The sequence below is a fragment of the Magallana gigas genome, chromosome 8 (assembly GCF_963853765.1).
Source record: "Magallana gigas chromosome 8, xbMagGiga1.1, whole genome shotgun sequence".
Classification (NCBI taxonomy): domain Eukaryota; kingdom Metazoa; phylum Mollusca; class Bivalvia; order Ostreida; family Ostreidae; genus Magallana; species Magallana gigas.
The window spans coordinates 901,977-918,359 of record NC_088860.1 but is presented as its reverse complement, the minus strand read 5'-3'; the positions used below and the strand labels follow the sequence as shown (position 1 = coordinate 918,359).

At 36.4% G+C, this 16,383-nt stretch overlaps 2 protein-coding genes across 2 annotated transcripts; one reads left to right on the top strand and one right to left on the bottom strand.

Annotated features, from left to right (window-relative positions):
- Positions 1-961: 961 nt before the first annotated feature.
- Positions 962-15,889, bottom strand: LOC117689823 (cell division cycle protein 23 homolog). Its single transcript, XM_066069713.1, is given in 12 exon segments — positions 962-1,605; positions 2,039-2,155; positions 2,700-2,778; positions 3,479-3,616; positions 4,286-4,394; positions 7,011-7,175; positions 7,514-7,595; positions 7,679-7,776; positions 12,661-12,838; positions 13,445-13,577; positions 15,488-15,587; positions 15,748-15,889. Coding segments are annotated over 12 exon segments (1,521 nt in total). The 5' UTR covers positions 15,875-15,889; the 3' UTR covers positions 962-1,410.
- LOC105321624 (uncharacterized) lies at positions 9,293-12,667 on the top strand. Its single transcript, XM_066069710.1, has 2 exons — positions 9,293-9,394; positions 9,535-12,667. Exons 1-2 carry the CDS (start codon positions 9,372-9,374, stop codon positions 11,540-11,542), a joined length of 2,031 nt encoding a protein of 676 aa, XP_065925782.1. The 5' UTR covers positions 9,293-9,371; the 3' UTR covers positions 11,543-12,667.
- Positions 15,890-16,383: the final 494 nt, after the last annotated feature.

Here is a 16,383-nt window from a genome sequence, read left to right as displayed (position 1 = left end):
CAAGAAATTAAGGAAGAGCTAGAACACTTCAAAAGTGAAGTAGTTATTAGATAGGATAGGGTTTTAGAGTTCAAAATTGATTTGTAATGTTATCACAGACAACGACAGTTGAAAATGTAAATATATTAATGATTGTTTTTCAAAAGTACATGTCAAATTGGTTATGTAAGATTGAACGATTTTATTTAATCTTACAAAAATAAATATACTCAAAACACGTGGAGATGTTTATATTTGTGCACATGGCGCATGAATTACCGAAGTGTGTTCATAGTTTAATATTCTCTTGCTTATATATTTATTCCACACATTATCCCCATATTAACTATTTTATATACAGCTGTTACATTATAACTTTAACCAAAAAAGAGCCTAGGAGGGACATCCTGTGTATCCTTCCCTGACACTTCATCTAAATGCAGTAGTATTCTGAGAAGTCTCGTCACTTTTAAATGCTTATTTTATACCACACACAAGAAATTAAGGAAGATAACACTTCTACAGGGAAGTAATTATTATATAAGATTGAGACTAGCAACATGTACGCTGTGTAATGTCTTCAAAATATGTCTCTTATGTTTTCTTTTCTTATATCAGATAATACAAAAATGTCTAACAGACTACTAGTATTTCATGTAAAAAGACTGATCTACATAATACAAAATCATTAATCTTTTTATTAGTTATGGAGCCACCCTACTTTTTAGGGTGCAAATGTATGGCACACAAAATATAGAGATATTACAGTATTTTCAAATTCAAAATGACCATCAAAGAATTAAAGCACAGGTCATACAATCATGGTGGTAACTAAGTTTATATCGTAGATTTATTTGGGGAGGTCTTTTTCTTAAAATTAGATGAATAGCTATAACAAGTGTGCATGTGAATTAAGTTCAAAATAATTCCAAAATAAACCCAGTGATTTTAGTTGTGTACGAAAATACAAGAAACTAAGATAGTCGAGAGAAAAATTTATACAACAATAAGGACCACATAGCATTTATTAGTTGATACTGTAAGATTCCATGAAGTCAATAACCATCTGTGACAAGAATGGGCTGTTTTATCGAAACATTCAACCATTTTATTGAAACAATTTATAAATCAAATCACAACTGAGGCCAGGTTAGCACAACTCCCCGTATTTCCCTCTTTCTATAACACAATAGTTACAGTGTTAACTCTGCTGAACAGACCTCTGGTGTCATAATAAACTACAGGGTCAGTACATACTGTGAGAAGATTGCACAGTTCTTGTCTGGTTGATTACAATGAACCATCATGTGAGCTAGGTAACCCAACTGAATCTTATCAGGACTACACAAACACAATAGATGACCAATTCATCACAATGGCAAAAAGCTTGTTGTCAGTCAGTCTATGAACACACTGTAAAATAGTTCCTGGTCAGTCGTCGCCGATATCAAACTTGAGATTGACGGGGGAGAGACACACGGAGGGGGTCCTGGTGCTGATGTTGAGGGGGTCGGGACAGATGGAGCCCAGGCTGTCATCCATCCTGACTGGGTGGGGGTACGCCCCCTCACTCCTGGCCCGCCTGTTCTGGATATCTTTAAGGATTCCCTTGGCCTCCTCTCTCCTCTGTAAATACACATGTAATAGTGTAAATTACAAATATCAATATATTAGTATAATGGAACAATTGGGAAGATATACTTTTACTAGACTAGTACAAACTGCTACTATAAAACAGGGTAATCTTCTCTCTTTGTATTCATTCATTCACTAAATTCATCTAATTGTAAATTTATGTCAAAAGAGAGCCTAATCTTTACTTTGGTCAATTGGATAAGTAAATATCGATAGCATAAATAACACTGTATATTATAGCATTACAGAATACTAAAGTATCTAGAGAAAAAATAAGAACTGGAGGATGTTGATTAGGAATGTCTAGATAATTCGATATGAAAGTGTTTTGGGATTATCAAATGAATAAGATGTAATTAGACAGAATTAAAATCAATGAGAATTTCCAATGATGCGGTGTAATGAGACAAACTCGGACTCTAACCTCGGGGAACTCTGTACACTTCTGGGCGGCAGCGTAAGCATCATCTAGGTTGTTCCTCAACAGGTGATAGTTAGCCAGGTACTTGTAGGCTTGACTCTGATCCTCTGCACTGAACGTCTGTAAAAAATCAGTGGGTCTATATACAACATATCTATGTAACATGCATAATTATATAACATGTCTATATAACATGTCCTATCTACAGTATATAGTAGTTAAGTACTTGTAAACTTGATGCTCATACTCAGCATTAAAGGTCTGTAAATTAACAGTGTGTCTATATAACAGATCTATATAATAACCCTATCTAACATACCTAAATAACATATAAGATCTATAGAACTCATATTTATTTTTAACATGATAGATCTGTATTTCAATTATCAGAACCATATAAATAACATGTTATACCTTTAAAACAGATCATATAATATGTCAAACCTACATACGATGTAAGAGATATATATATATACCATTCCAGTTTCGTGTAATATGTCAGATCTATATAACCTCATATCTCTATATGTGTTTTTTATAATGTGGCAAAATATCAGTCTCTGTTAGGAACACAGTTTGAACAAATCTAACTGTACAAAATGTAGGTCAACATCACAAACACTTCACACAAATGTGACCTTTGATCTTGCTGTGATCTACTGACCCCCATTCTGTTGGCCTCGTTGATGTACTCGGTGTATGCTGAGGCTGCTTGGTCCTCCTCATTTAGGCGCTCATGTAACCTGAAACAGAAAATTACTGTATGTTATACTGTGTCAATAGAATTTATATAACCAAAAGGAAAGTTACTGTACACTATGCTGTGTCTATAAACCTTGTGTAACCTCAAACAGATAGTTACTGTACATTATACTGTGTCAACAGACCTCGTGTAACCTAAAACAGATAGTTACTGTACATTATACTGTGTCAACAGACCTCGTGTAACCTGAAACAGATAGTTACTGTACATTTTACTGTGTCAATAGACCTTGTGTAACCTGAAACAGATAATTACTGTACATTTTACTGTGTCAATAGACCTCGTGTAACCTGAAACAGATAGTTACTGTACATTTTACTGTGTCAATAGACCTCGTGTAACCTGAAACAGATAGTTACTGTACATTTTACTGTGTCAATAGACCTCGTGTAACCTGAAACAGATAGTTACTGTACATTTTACTGTGTCAATAGACCTCGTGTAACCTGAAACAGATAGTTACTGTACATTTTACTGTGTCAATAGACCTGGTGTAACCTGAAACAAACAGTAACTGTACATTTACTGTGTCAAAAGACTTTATGTAAGCTGAAACAGACAGTAAATGTACATTATAATGTGTCAATAAAACCTCACGTAACAGATAACTAGACACTGTACATTATCTTAATAGACCCTTAACATATTAAAACCAATTCTAAATAGACCTTGTGTCTTACTTTGCGAGTTTAATCAGGGCCATTCCTTCCATATCTCCCACTACATGGGCCTTCCAGAAGCATTTCTTGGCCTCCTGCAGTCGTTCTAGTTTCTCATAAGATTCCCCAAGTGCCATGGCCATTCTTGAGTCGTTTGGCCTAAGAAAACCAATCAGAAAACGAGGGAATGAGGTCTTAACAATCATAATAAAATCCACGTACTACTGCTTTAGAACTGGAGATGTGTAAGAACTGCAAGAACTGTAAGAAGTGCAAGACCTTAAGTGATTTTGATCACTTATTTTTGTCAGAATAAAATTGAATTTGAAAATTACAATCAACTTAATCTGTATATTTGAAGTATGTTGTATGTTGTAGAACAAAAACTTACAGATGTTTTAAAAGATGTCTTTTACATGTCAAAATAATTCATACAGTATTTTATTGCTCCAAGACTTTGAGTCCAAATTTACATCAACTATTTTGACTTTATTGATATCCTTAAGACTAAAAGCTCTGCAATAACATAATGCCCTGATTTCAAAACCAAAATATTTATATTTTTTATCTAAATAATTGAAATTTTAAGGTAAATGTGTTTTTTAACTATCAAGCCTCCTTACTTGTGGAAATATATTCGGTTACAATAATATATATCAGATCTACATTTTTAGAATCAAGTATCTATGGTAACCTTAACTTTTTGGCCTGTCTGTAGTTATACAAACAATAGAACAGCATCATAAGATTTAAACATCTACCTTAATTTCTCGGCCTGTCTGTAGTAATACAAACAATAGAACAACATCATAAGATTTAAACAACTACCTTAATTTCTGGGCCTGTCTGTAGTAATATAAACAATAGAATGGCATTTTAAGGATCTCATACGTCTGTCCCAGACCATACCAGGCTCGGTAATCTCGTATGTTGATTTCTGAAAAAAAGTATATGTATAGTGGTAGCCTAAATCCGTGCTTTAGGATTGATTTTTTCTATCTAATGCTCTCATTACTCTAATGAGAGGCCAAAAAAGAAATATGAGTGTTGCCTATTGCATTGAGTTTTTAAATTAAGATTGCAACTTGCCTGATTGAAAACCAATTCATCCCTATTGTCTACCTATCTGATAACTTATCCTTCCTATCCTATTACCTAAAAATCGTAAACAAACTTAAAGCCTGTTTGTAAACCTCATTAACATTTATCCTGTCAATAGGCATGTTACTTACCTAAAAGTATGTCTGAAGACCTCACTAACCTATAGCCTGTCTGTACACCTCACTAACCGATAGCCTGTCTGTAGATCTCACTAACCAATAGCCTATCTGTATACTTCACTAACCTACAGCCTGTACGAGACTTCACTTACCTATAGCCTGTCTGTAGACCTCACTAACCTGTAGCCTGTCTGTAGACCTCTCTAACCTATAGCTTGTCTGTAGACCTCACTAACCCAAGCCTGTCTGTAGACCTCACTAACCTATAGCCTGTCTGTAGATTTCACTAACCTATAGCCTGTCTGTAGACCTCAATAAACCATAGCCTGTCTGTATACCTCACTAACCTATAGCCTGTGTGTAGACCTCACTAACCTATAGTCTGTCTGTAGATTTCACTAACCTATAGCCTGTCTGTAGACCTCAATAACCCATAGCCTGTCTGTATACCTCACTAACCAATAGCCTGTCTGTAGACCTCACTCACCTATAGCCTGTCTGTAGACCTCACTTACCTATAGCCTGTCTGTAGACCTCACTAACCTATAGCCTGTCTGTAGACCTCACTAACATACAGCTTGTCTGTAGACCTCACTAACCAATAGCCTGTCTGTAGACCTCACTAACCAATAACCTGTCTGTAGACTTCACTAACCTATAGCCTGTCTGTAGACCTCACTAACCTATAGCCTGTCTGAGGACCTCACTAACCAATAGCCTGTGTGTAGACCTCACTAACCAAAAGGCTGTCTGTAGACCTCACTAACCCATAGCCTGTCTGTAGACCTCACTAACTTATAGCCTGTCTGTAGACCTAACTAACCCATAGCCTGTCAGTAGACCTCACTAACCCATAGCCTGTCTGTACACCTAACTAACCTATAGCCTGTCTGTAGGCCTCACTAACCTATAGCCTGTCTGTAGACCTCACTAACCCATAGCCTGTCTGTATACTTCACTAACCTATAGCCTGTCTGTAGACTTCACTAACCTATAGCCTGTCTGTAGACCTCACTCACCTATAGCCTGTCTGTAGACCTCACTAACCTATAGCCTGTCTGTAAACCTCACTAACCTATAGCCTGTCTGTATACCTCACTAACCTATAGCCTGTCTGTAGACCTCACTAACCCATATCCCGTCTGTAGACCTCATTAACCTATAGCCTGTCTGTAGACTTCACTAACCTATTGCCTGTCTGTAGGCCTCACTAACCAATAGCCTTTCTGTATACTTCACTAACCTATAGCCTGTCTGTAGACCTAACTAACCCATAGCCTGTCTCTAGACCTCACTAACCTGTAGCCTGTCTGTAGACCTCACTAACCTATAGCTTGTCTGTAGACCTCACTAACCCAAGCCTGTCTGTAGACCTCACTAACCTATAGCCTGTCTGTAGATTTCACTAACCTATAGCCTGTGTGTAGACCTCACTAACCCATAGCCTGTCTGTATACTTCACTAACATATAGCCTGTCTGTAGACCTCACTCACCTATAGCCTGTCTGTAGACCTCACTTACCTATAGCCTGTCTGTAGACCTCACTAACCTATAGCCTGTCTGTAGACCTCACTAACCTTTAGCCTGTCTGTAGTCCTCACTAACCTATAGCTTGTCTGTAGACCTCACTAACCAATAGCCTGTCTGTAGACTTCACTAACCTATAGCCTGTCTGTAGACCTCACTAACCTATAGCCTGTCTGAGGACCTCACTAACCAATAGCCTGTGTGTAGACCTCACTAACCAATAGCCTGTCTGTAGACCTCACTAACCCATAGCCTGTCTGTAGACCTCACTAACTTATAGCCTGTCTGTTGACCTAATTAACCCATAGCCTGTCTGTACACCTAACTAACCTATAGCCTGTCTGTAGGCCTCACTAACCTATAGCCTGTCTGTAGACCTCACTAACCCATAGCCTGTTTGTATACTTCACTAACCTATAGCCTGTCTGTAGACCTCACTCACCTATAGCCTGTCTGTAGACCTCACTCACCTATATCCTGTCTGTAGACCTCACTTACCCATAGCCTGTCTGTAGACCTCACTAACCTATAGCCTGTCTGTAGACCTCACTAACCTATAGCCTGTCTGTAGACCTAACTAACCCATGCCTGTCTGTAAACCTCACTCACCTATAGCCTGTCTGTAGACCTCACTTACCCATAGCCTGTCTGTAGACCTCACTAACCTATAGCCTGTCTGTAGACCTCACTAACCCATAGCCTCTCTGTAGACCTCACTAACCTATAGCCTGTCTGTAGACCTCACTAACCCATAGCCTGTCTGTAAACCTCACTAACCTATAGCCTGTCTTAAGGCCTCACTAACCTATAGCTTGTCTGTAGGCTTGAATGGCGGCTGTCGTATTCTTCAGCTCCATGAACTCGTGCCCCATCAGAGTCCAGGCGGACAGGTACTGGGGGTTCAGCTTCAGGGCTCTCTGGAAATACAGCACTGCCTTCTCATGCTGCTGCCGCAGAGAGTAGTAATTACCTGATATAGAAAACTCCTTTCATAAAAAAATGCCAAGAGCTGACAGCTAAGCAGTATATAGCTAATCCCCGAGGGCAGATTCTAAAAGTAAGAAGACATCATTGCTTTATATTTTAAGATGCAGATATGCATGTTCCTATTTATATTTTAGACAGAATGGGTCTAGGTACTTAATAACTCTAAATAACTCTCATAGTCATATGCCACCGAGCAATGGCTTTAGAATCTATCATAATGTGAAAACTGACACTTATGTTCAAATAAAATATCTTAAAATGAGTCCTTGAATATAACCAATCTCTTTAAATAACATTGAATGCTCATGTAGCAGGCTTTACCTATAACTACACAGGTCTCCTCTCTGTATTTGTCAATGTCACAACACCTGTGAGCCAGGTGAGCTAAATCAGCCCGCATTTCCTAGAAAAAAAAATTACAAAGATCTTCAACACTTGATAATCAAAAAGGGTTAATCTGATGGACAAGACTTGGCATCTTCTGACCTTGATGTAGAGAGTATTGGAGAAGTAGTCCATATTCTCCAGTCTGTAGGGGTCCATCTCTGTCAGCTCAGTGAAGGCGTTGACTGCCATATCTACCTCTGTCAACAAACAAAGGTGAAAATACATAAAACACTACAGGTAATTATTACAGGTATATTTGAAAATGCATTGTTTAATATCCACTTAAATTTGTTAACAACTAATTAGAAATACACAAAGGACTTCTCAAGTTATTCCTTCTTCCATCCTAACCAACCCCTTACGTGAGGCCCAGGAGCAATATTGCAGACTTGAAGGAAAGTGTACTGATTACAAGAGATGTTTGTGAAACACTTATGCCTCCCTCCCTTAAAGATTTTATTGAAGAAAATGAATGGAATCTGCAAATAGTTGAAATTTTTGAAATTGAGTCCAAGGGGAATAACTTTTGGAGCAATATCGCTGACTTGATGGAAATTAATTAAAGTCTGTCCCAAGTTATTGCTTCCATCATTTTTTGATGATTTTTAATAAAAATACAATTACCTGTGAAAGAAGTACAGTTGAAATTGATGAAAAGGTAAATATTCATGATATCTTCATTGACAAATTATTCAATTTTACTCATAAAAGTTTTTAGGAACAAAAACAAAATTCTTATGGAGATTTAAAATGGGAAATGTTTACATCTTTTTGTTGTGCGAGGGGATAATAAACCAGCGGAAGTACTTGGGACACCTCGCGCAATTTTTAAACGTTATCATCCGGGCTTATAAATGGCAGATGCAATGCAAAATCTCCGTAGACTTTCTATTTTGGAATGTGTATTGAAACCTGAAGTGGTAGAGGGGGCGTTTCAAAACAGATAATCTGGACATTTTTGATATTAGTGGATGAATGTAGTTTGGGCACAAAGGTATTTATTATTATCGAAATATCAAGCGAAAAGTGGTGGAAGCAAAAACTCTGGACAGAGTATAATTTTGTGATGCTAAAATAGCTCACTACCTTCACTAAATTAACTACATTGTATTGTTATTGCACAATACAAAAATGTCTAAATTGTGTTGTACAGTGAATATCTTTAAACTCTATAAATATACTATTAATATTTTCTTTTAATGGGAGTTTTCCTCCTGGTCAATTTTACAGAAAATGGCTGTCACAATCATATCATACAGAAAAAAAATTATAAAGGGTAAACATCCAAATTAATTACATTCTAAACGAATAAAACTTAGTTCTTTCCATGGCATAAATTAATCTTTTTCTGTTGATATTATTTCTTTTTCAGTACAAATATTATAACTGCATTGATCAATCAATTCAAAAATTTGCACAGTAAAAATAACTTAATTGCCTTTGTGCCAAAAAGAACCTGACTAAAAATATTTTCAATCCGTTTTAATCGTAATTTTTTTTTTTAAAAAATCTACTTGCTAGCAAATTTTTTTTGGTCTGCTTTTTTTCCCAGAAGTTTGTACAAAAAATATTCCCATCTATGTAATTAAACTTTAAACAAGGCAAACACACAGTATTTTAAAGAGTTTATACTTGAGGACCATGTTTATAAAAATTATTGATCTTTAAGATATAAGACTTAAGAGGAAAATGACACAAAATGAAAGTACACCCCCCCCCCCCCAAAAAAAACCCCAGCACTTAAAAAAAGAAAAAAATATTTCCACAGTTGTTTGACTTCCTTATAATTAATATGGAGTCCTTTCCTCACGAAACGTAAGTACATCATACATTCATCAGTATCCTCTTTTTATTATTATATAAACTATAATAATGTTTTCAATTTTGTTAATGGAATAATTGATTAAGAATAAAAATGATAGAAGTATATATTTCCAAAAATAACAATAATATAGATATGAGGGACTCCAGAACATGTCAGAGTCAGTGTTTGTGGGACTGTGTGAGATAGTGGGGACCTCACAACAGGTGGCTATCAGGAGGGAGACAGTGGACATCAGGGAGATGGTGAGGAGACAAGTGGCACCTAATGATGAGGTCATTAAGATGGTGAGTGGAAGTATTAGAGAAGGATTTAGACTGAAGGGATCAGATAGGGACATCATGTTCTGGCCAAACGACCACCGAGTGATCATGGACATGTCTCAGTCTGAGTATTACAACACAGCCAATACAACCTTGATTCTCTCTGATAGTTCTGAGAGTCCACCAGGATTCACTTTACTTCAGTTACTGACACCAACGACATACAGAGAAGTCCAATCAGCATGTGTCAGAATGAATGGCAGAGTCTATATATCTAGTTCTATATGGAGACAGTTAACTTGTTCAGCAACAATGCCTAATTCTACTGTCCATGGACCCTGTGGTAGTGGTAATATGGGGGGATTAGAATATGACCATGCCCACTGTTTTGTTTGTGACTTTTGGCCTCTGTCTGCCTCCTCATGGATAGATAGATGTCACTCATGGCCTGATCCTGAAGTTGTTCATGATATTGTCAGAAATGGGTGTCATTTTGTAGCAATAGGACACCCATTAGGACCAAATGAAAACATAGCGTGGAGAATTTCTTTTTCTCTGGCAGAATATAAACTTGTGTATTCAATGAACCACAGTCAATTTTTAACATATGGGTTGTTAAAACTTTTCCTAAAGGAAGTAATAAATTATCAGTTAGAAGAAACCAATAAACTGTTGTGTTCCTATCACATGAAGACAACCGTTTTCTGGGCGATTCAACAAAACACACTACCTCACTGGTGTCCACAAAATCTCCTGGCCGGTTTCTGGGTCTGCTTTAAACTCCTACTTAAATGGGTGTCTGAGGGAGTTTGTCCGAACTTTTTCATCCCACTAAACAACCTGTTTCTGACAAAGGTCTATGGATCAGCACAAAACAGATTGTTCCTACAGTTACATGAACTGTACAAGAAAGGTCTGGCCTGTCTGTTACAGAGTTCCTCTATCAGGTCCTTCATCATTAATGTCCTGTACAATCCTAGACTTTTTATTTGCACAAATGAGAGATTAATGAGGAGTGAAGTTGATTATGATGTAGAACTTGTTAATGAGTCCTCTTACATTGCTGCAAGTAGGACAAATAGCCCTAACAAATACATACACATAATAGAACAGTTGGTAGAGTCACCCCTGACACACTATCAAGCTGTTACATTACAGAGACTTACAGCCTTCATATTTCAGATTACTGCCTTTACATTGCACAACATATGTGTCAACAAACAGATGTATATTGCAGACAAACTGTCCTGTCACATGCTGAAATTAGCAGCCAAGTTTGGGTGTGTATCTGACATGTTGTACATTGCCATGTATTATTACAAGACACTCAGATACAGGGAAGCTTTATTTGTTATAGAGATGACAAAGGTCAAGTTAGCACAACCATATCTGATGTATAATAAACATGTGGACAGAGAGAGGTATACTGAGGCTGTAGGGGGACAGTCCTGGTCTACAAAGATGAGACAGGCTGTAGCACAGGATATCAGACTTGACAACAGAATCTGTTATATCAGTGAACTAATACCAGAACAACAGTCTGTACTACAGAACAGAATGCTTACATTAGGTATCCCAGTGTTTGTAATGTTACACTTCCTAGAGTTCTTGTGTCACAGACACATTGATATGACATTATCACAAGCAGCTGTAGATGAGCTACAGGTCCTAGTCCACCATGATCAGGGAATGTATATATATGATCTATTCAGAGACATCTCCTGGGAGATCCTGGGGATCTGTCAACAGATCACAGGGAACCTCCAGGCTGCTCTATACTCATACCAACAGTCACTCACACAGCATCCAATGAACAGAATACAAACTGCTACACAGAGGAGAATACATGATATGGTTCAGTCTACACCACACCAGTAAATAAACCAGTATGGTGGAATATTAGACCAAGATTGAGAAGTCATCAACAAAAACAACATTTACACTAACTTTTTTAATTAGTTCTACTGTAGTAATATATAAGGAAAAAAATTCAAATACGTACACAATGACACTCCTTACTGTACAATTGTACATTTTTTGCATTCATCCGTAAATTGTTACAAAAGGATAGTTTTTTTTCTGCCAGGGTTGGAATTATTATGATAATTTATAATCTTAATATCAAGGATTTGCTAATTTATTACTAGAAATCTCAAAGTGCTCTCCTTGATTGCAATTTAAAGATACAATATATATCAAATTATAATGCCCTAGGCCTATATCTCCTCTCAGCCTATCAAATCACCTGGCACAAATCAAGACCAATACTGAGTCTATCAAATCACCTGAACCAAATCAAGAACAATACTCAGTTTATCAAATCACTTGAACCAAATCAAGATCAACAATCAGCCTATCAAATCACCTGGCTCAAATCAAGACCAACATTCAGCCTATCAAATCACCTGAACCAAATCAAGACAAACACTCAACCTATCAAATCACCTGAACCAAATCAAGACCAACACTCAGCCTATCAAATCACCTGGCTCAAATCAAGACCAACATTCAGCCTATCAAATCACCTGAACCAAATCAAGACAAACACTCAACCTATCAAATCACCTGAACCAAATCAAGACCAACATTCAGCCTATCAAATCACCTGAACCAAATCAAGGCCAATACCGAGTCTATCAATTCACCTGACATATCAAGACCAATACCGGATCAACATTCAGCCTATCAAATCACCTGGCACAAAACAAGACCAATACCGAGTCTATTAAATCACCTGACACAAATCAAGACCAACATTCAGCATATCAAATCACCTGGCTCAAATCAAGACCAACACTCAGCCTATCAAATCACCTGGCTCAAATCAAGACCAACATTCAGCCTATCAAATCACCTGAACCAAATCAAGACCAATACTGAGTCTATTAAATCACCTGACACAAATCAAGACCAATACCAAGTCTATTAAATCACCTGACACAAATCAAGACCAATACCGATGTCTATCAAAGCACCTCGTACACCAGAGGACCTACCTCTCATGTTGTTGTAAGCCATGGCGACCTGTGACACAATGTAGGAACTCTTGACGAACCCTTTATCCATCAAGTGTTGGTAAATCTTGAGTCCCTCCTCATTCAACTGCAGTTCCAGGTAAATGTGACCCTGAAAGAAATGCTTCATCCAGTGATTGGGGAGGGAAAGTGCCAGCAGCTTTAACAGTATCAAGGCAGTTAAAATTTGTGTAGATATTTATTTTCAGTTAATTGAATTCAGTTTATGTATTACTGTGTTTAAGATTGCTTAAAATCAAACTACTGTAGTTAAAAGAGATGGTAACATATCAGCTACAAAAGAATCAAGGCATCTGACGGTTTGTTATGCATGTATTCAGTAATGGTATCAATGTATTAAAGATTGCTTAAATCAATTTACTGTAGTTAGTTAAAAGATTGTAAAAAATTATTTTCTGTGTGGAATTGAGATCTAATCAAATCAGTTTATTAATAAAAGAGAGATAACTCACAGACTCCTTGTCTTTGATGAGGGTCACTTGTTCTAACCAATATAAGGGAGATAACTCACAGACTCCATGTTTTTGATGAGTGTCACTAGTTCACACCAATATAAGGGAGATAACTCACAGACTCCTTGTCTTTGATGAGTGTCACTGGTCCTAACCAATATAAGGGAGATAACTCACTGACTTCTTGTCTTTGGTGAGTCACTAGTCCTAACCAGTATAAGGGAGATAACTCAATGACTCCTTGTCTTTGATGAGCGTCACTAGTTCTAACCAATATAAGGGAGATAACTCACAGACTCTTTGTCTTTGATGAGGGTCACTAGTTCTAACCACGCCCCCTAGTGCAGTGGTTCAGAGTTCACCGCATCAACAAACACTTCTATAGCTTCTTTCAGTAAATCCAGCTTTTTCAACACCACACCGTACCTGCAAAATAAAATTCCATACAGAATTAATAGAAAAATCATCATTTTCAATTTATAAAGATTTTGTTTTTGATAGCTACTTTATATTGACTTACGTTCAGACAACTGTCACCGAGTGATCTGTCTCACAAATTAAAAGGAGCATGGTTACGGTTTGGGGCAAAATTTATTTTCCTGTTTTTTTTATGTTTACAATGATTCTGTTAGGCATTTCTAAAAGTAACCAACACATGAATGTCGGTCGTTAAGTTGTAAGCGAGATACAGAGCCCACAATTCATTGTTATGTAAACAAAGCTCAGGTAATGTCATTGTTTACATCTTAATGCTGAAAAAAAATTCCAGATTTCGACCTTCAATGAATGCGACAAACAGAGGAAATGTTTGTTCAAAATGTTAAAAAAGAATCAGCAGATATAAAAACCAGCTTCAAAAATAACTTACATCATCACATCATTACTTATAACTGTACATAACAAAGAATTGTGATATCTGTAACTCGCTTATAACTCAATGACTCTCACTCAAATTTTGGTTGAACATTAGAAATGCATTACTAAAGCATTTTTACAGGGAGATAACTCTCAGATTTTCATTTTGATGTAACACCAATTACCCTTTAATATTTCCAATATGACGTAAAAATTTATATGACATTATATTTGATTTCAGTTTTTTTTATTTCACGGGGTTTCTAGTTTACATTGAAAAATCAAAAAGAAACATGCATTTTATCGATTTACACAAAAATGAAGTTCGCAACATATGGTTTTCAATAGTGTTTTAGAAACACTAGATTGCACATATACTAAGATAATTCTACTTAATTTTTATTCTACTAAAGTTTTTGCCGAGATCAAAGAGATGTCGCGGACATTATTCTCCAATATACCATGAACGTCATCAGTAAATTATCAGATCAGTAATACCTATTTGTCTCGCACTGACCATGAGAGTACAACTTCAAACCGTAAAAAGTTTTAAAACTGCGTCGATTTCACGTGTTAATTCCAGTCAAAATGATGTGTTTTGCCTCAAATGTTTATTTTTAAGGGACCAATGCAGCTGTTCCTAGGACCTCCCTAGCACATTTTCACTGCATGTTTTTACATAAAATATATAACGTGAAGTAGTAATAATTGCCCTATAAAAATTAGGCATGTGATTCGCAAATATTTTACAAATAAGTGAAGAGTATTAAAAATCCAAAGAAAGATTCTGTCGTCTGCATGTGATTCCTTTGATCGATAAACATGTAACATTACTAACAAAACTGTTGTGGTTACACGGATTCCGAACAGTCCTCAAAATGTCGGACCTTGACATAGGAGAAATGATCTGTAGAAATACTGGGCTGTTAGTAGAACAGAAATAAAGTTCTTGTTATTGTGAATGTTCCTCGGTCTCGAAATGTTGTTTGAAATATAAAAGCATCGGCCAATGTCTCGTCTGTTATATTTCAAAACATTTCTCGACCTCGGAGGTTATTCTGCAACATTCACGAAAACACATACTTTTTTTCTTAAATAGTTTATTGGAAATTACGACAAATCAATCATAATATAGTGACATTATTTTCGAACATTTTCAGCATAAATAACACCCATATTTGTTCCATATAAAACGTACATTTTTCACAAAACTACTAGTATTTACATTTCATCAACCTGACAGTTTGAAATCATGAACTTTGACCTTTTGTAGCTATAAAATGGGTCTGGCAAAATCATTTGAATTTTATAAGAAAAAAGGCTTTAGTACACTTAACAAAATGGTATATAACTTTGGTACTATTCCTAAAAAATGCAAGCTGCAAACCTTACCTTAAAAAGTGAAAAATAAAATTTGACAAAAGTAGTGACCATGCCCCTTTAATACTTTTACCTACAAGTAGAAACTGCTACTAACTTACAGATAGATACAGAATCCATCCAGTTCCGTGATGGCATACTTCTTGGCTAGTTCTGTTTTCAGAGTTTTAAGGTGTCCATTCTCTAATTTGTCTGGAGGACCTTGAAAGAAAGGAACATTCATTTAATGTTCATAACCTGTATCATTTTAGATACAGCTTTGACAGAAAACTGCTAATTTCAATAAAATCACAGAAACATGGGAAAATCTATCAATTGACTGTCTATGACTGTTAACAAAACAACTGACTGACAACTTTACCAAATGAATCCGGAGCATTGTCTAATTTTCTCTTTTCATCAGCCAGGTACCTGCCATACATGTTAAGATAGTATGTTTTTTTGTTCTTACAGTCTTGGACAGAGAGGGCTGCCTTGTCATATTCCATGAGATCAAAGAAACTGAAAGCTAGGTAAAACTTGTCATGCTCCTCAATAAAGTCCTTATAAAAGTCATTTAATACCACAATAGAGGACCTACCTCTCATGTTGTTGTAAGCCATGGCAACCTATGACACAATGTAGGAACTCTTGACAAACCCTATGTATCAGGTGTTGGTAAATCTTGAGTCCCTCCTCATTCAACTGCAGTACCAGGTAAATGTGACCCAGGAAGAAATGCTTCATCCAATGATTGGAGAGGGAAATTGCAAGCAGCTAAAACAGTAGAACAGATATTTGATAAAATTAGTTTAAATTGTTCAGTTATCGTATCAAATAATGTATTAAAGATTGTTTCAAATCAAATAACTGTTACCATAGTTAAAAGAGAATGTAATAAATTATGGAATAAAAATCTACATTTTTATTAAAAAGGAGGTAACTCATTAACTCCTTGTCTTTAATGTGTTACTAGTTCTTGCCCGAGAAATTATGTCCAAGTTTGATCCACTGAATT

Excerpts from the sequence above, each read along its gene's own strand:
- LOC105321624 (XM_066069710.1), top strand. The coding sequence starts at position 9,372 with ATGGAGTCCTTTCCTCACGAAAC. Across the intron at positions 9,395-9,534 it reads GAGTCCTTTCCTCACGAAAC|ATATGAGGGACTCCAGAACA; the intron begins GTAAGTACATCA and ends ACAATAATATAG.